Source organism: Pangasianodon hypophthalmus, chromosome 11 (assembly GCF_027358585.1).
Source record: "Pangasianodon hypophthalmus isolate fPanHyp1 chromosome 11, fPanHyp1.pri, whole genome shotgun sequence".
Lineage (NCBI taxonomy): Eukaryota > Metazoa > Chordata > Actinopteri > Siluriformes > Pangasiidae > Pangasianodon > Pangasianodon hypophthalmus.
Window position 1 is genome coordinate 830596 of NC_069720.1, and position 3315 is coordinate 833910.

Sequence of the window (3315 nt, forward strand, 5' to 3'; positions counted from 1 at the left end):
TCCAGACGAAGTGGGCGTGTTTATCCGGTTGCGTGGGCGTGTGTGTGTGTGTGAGTGTGTGTGTGTGTGTGTGGGCGTGTGTGTGTGGGCGTGTTTATCCGGTTGCGTGGGCGTGATTATCCGGTTGCGTGGGCGTGTGTGTGTGTGTGTGTGTGTGTGTGTGTGTGTGTGTGGGCGTGTTTATCCGGCAGGCAGGTATTGTTTGCTGAAACATCTCTGGAGGATTAGGATGTCGTGTCTGCACAAAGTAGAACAGAGACACAGAGGGGAGTGTGTGTGAGTGTGTGTGTGAGTGTGTGTGTGAGTGTGTGTGTGAGTGTGTGTGTGAGTGTGTGTGTGAGTGTGTGTGTGTGTGTGTGTGAGTGTGTGTGTGAGTGTGTGTGTGAGTGTGTGTGTGAGTGTGTGTGTGAGTGTGTGTGTGCGCGTTTAGTGAATTCAGCATGCTGTATTTTACCTCCTGTTTTATTTTTGTCCACTAATGCACAGATTTCAGACCAACTGCAAAAAGACAGATTGCATTGTAAATGTAAATTAAAGTCGAATCATCACAAAGCACACGCCGGTTCTCCTGACTCACACACTAATAAATCACCCCGTAGATATTTTATCTATTTTTAGTGGTTCTCGGCGGCTCGGAGAACTCTCTGTGGTGAGGACGGAACCTCGGGAAGCTGAGATTAAAACGTCTCTTTATGGTTTCTGCTTTATTTTTTAGAATTTTTTTTTTTTTTGTGACCAACTCAGAAACAGGAACTAAAAAAACAGGGTACACGGTTCATATTTCCATGACAGGAACCTTTTCTAGAAATCAGGAACTTCTAGTTTTCCACAGGAGGAACCGGATCTGATTTTAATTCCCGCGCTGTGGTTTTTAGGAGCCTCGTTCAGGGCTCGTTAACTAGCACGCTAGCAGTGTTGAGAGGAATTCAAGAATTAAAATGATTGAACTTCTAGCAGTTAGAGATTTATTGATGCTCCTTTTCTTTAAACTCAGGCATGCGGCAGGTTTTGAGCTTTAACGTCGGCGTGTGTTAACGTGTTGCGGAGCTTGAATTTTAGTTAAGAAATCCTGAAAAAGGTTCAGATTAACTAAAACCCAGAAATTCATCAGACCCAATTCCTGTTTTTTTTTCCCTTCCTCTAGTAGACAGTAGACAGGAACCTTCCCAGGAACTAATAGAAGAAGTCTGTATCCGACATTTCAAATCTTAAGATTCCAGATGAGACGTTTTCCCCTCTTGACGATTTTTTTTTGTCGTTCTCTGATAGGCTGAGGCGTCAGCAGAACCCGGGTCTGTTTGGGAAGATGAGAACGTCGTCGTCCTCGTCGCGGTTCTGCCCCGATGACCCCGAGCGCCCGGTCAGCGACCCTGACGAAGAGGAGGAAGAGCTGCAGATTCAAATCCCATGAACACATCCCATAATATCCGAACTGTGACCTTTAACCTGTCCGGCTCATACAGGACACAGGGCAGGTTCTGATGTGGAACCGTGTCTCTGAGACACAGGGACGGTTCCTCTGTGGTTCCTCTGTGGTTCCTCTGTGGTTCCTCTGTGGTTCCTCTGTGGTTCCTGTGCAGAAAGCAGCAGAGGAACTGGAGGAGGAAGTGACATCAGCGTCAAACACATTTCACTCGCATCTTCTTCTATTATCGCTTCCACTGAGCTGTGCTCTCTGACCCTAATTATAGTGCTTTTCCACCGGACAGTACTGTACGCTATGGTACCTGTGAGAGTAGGTGGAGCTTGCGGGGTGGTGACATCATTTCCTGGTGGTAACACTGAACCCAATCAGCAGCGGAGAAACGTCAGGGTCTGATTGGCTTTTATCGTTTGATCTAAAGAGACACGCGTAAATCTCAACCCATTATTGATTATGTTTAGATTATCAGACATGACTGAAGATGGTGTTTGACCAATCAGCACTCTGCACCATCTCTAGCTCCACCCACACCGCCCTGTTCCCGTACCGTATCGTTCTGTACTGTCCCGGCGTAAAAGCGCTGTAATTACACGCTTCTTCAACTTCCTTTACGACTTTTCTATTCCGCTGTGGCGTTTATATTTCTTCGTACAGAATGCAGTGTCGTGTCGTCGGTTCTCGCTCGGTCGGTTCTGTGTGCCGTGTAAACGTTCTCCAGCTTCACACTCATCTCCAGTGTATTTGTTTTGCTCTGTGTGTGTGTTTCTGCGCTTGGACTGTAGGAGAGAGGGGGATTATGGGTACTGAAACGCTCTGTTTTGGTGTTAGAGTTCTGACACACCTAGCTTACCCGTGGGATTTGGGGCGTGTCCCGAATCATCGGCAGTGGAAGAGAAAGCAAGCTCTCTGATTGGCTGTTCAGATCATGAATCATATATATATATATTAGTCCTGATTTTGCATTAATTACAAATTATGAATTGTGAAATTCTTTCCTCTGTAATTTGTGCGTATGCTGTAGTGTCGTTTTCGATCAGCGCGTCAGTCTTCTTGCGAAATGTAATCCACTGTGGATGCTGTTGGCTCCGCCCCTTTTTCTACGAAGAACGAGCTGCGCATTCTGAGTGTGTTAAGTGCGTAAGAGTTCATCATCTCCGTGTGATCACGTCATAAAATTATGCGAAGTCCACAAAAAGTCCGCCGTGTGACACTGGTTTGTTTTTTTAATTTAAAAAATCGAATCAGTCTGTCGCCCCCTGCTGGTGACGTTGCCTTCACGTACGTACGTATGGCGTGTTTTTACAGGCGATGTGAGAGATGGTGAGGTGATCAGTACTCGGCCCCGGTCCCTGTTCGGTTCTGTAACGTCGGCTCGGTGTGTCACGGCTCTAACGTCGAGCTGCGGTTCGTCCCGATTTTACTGTTTAAGCAATAAAAACAATTCGCCTTCTGGACAAACATCAACAACCAACAATGAGGACCAATACAGACTTACAGACTTCTTCTGTTCTTCTTCTTCTTCTTCTTCTTCAGCTGGACATTTTTACTCGTCGTTCTGACAAATATTTATATTTTTTGTTACGTAAATTGTTCTGTATTACAGGTTTTTTGTATTTAGCATTATAAATGTTAAGTGTGTATAAACACAGCCTGAGTGTGTTTTATTGAGACTGATTTCTGTGTGTGTGAGAGTGTGTGTGAGAGTGTGTGTGAGAGTGTGTGTGAGAGTGTGTGTGAGAGTGTGTGTGAGAGTGTGTGTGAGAGTGTGTGTGAGAGTGTGTGTGAGAGTGTGTGTGAGAGTGTGTGTGAGAGTGTGTGTGAGAGTGTGTGTGAGAGTCTGTGTGAGAGTGTGTGTGAGAGTGTGTGTGAGAGTGTGTGAGTGAGAACAGACA

At 45.8% G+C, this 3315-nt stretch overlaps 1 protein-coding gene across 1 annotated transcript in view; it reads left to right on the forward strand.

Annotated features, from left to right (window-relative positions):
* ccdc102a (coiled-coil domain containing 102A) overlaps window positions 1-3067 on the forward strand; it is a 52456-nt gene extending 49389 nt beyond the window's left edge. The window contains exon 7 of the mRNA XM_053238273.1: window positions 1270-3067. Coding sequence (XP_053094248.1) covers window positions 1270-1411 — 142 coding nt within the window. The 3' untranslated portion in view covers window positions 1412-3067. The remainder of the gene's footprint in view (window positions 1-1269) is intronic.
* Window positions 3068-3315: the final 248 nt, after the last annotated feature.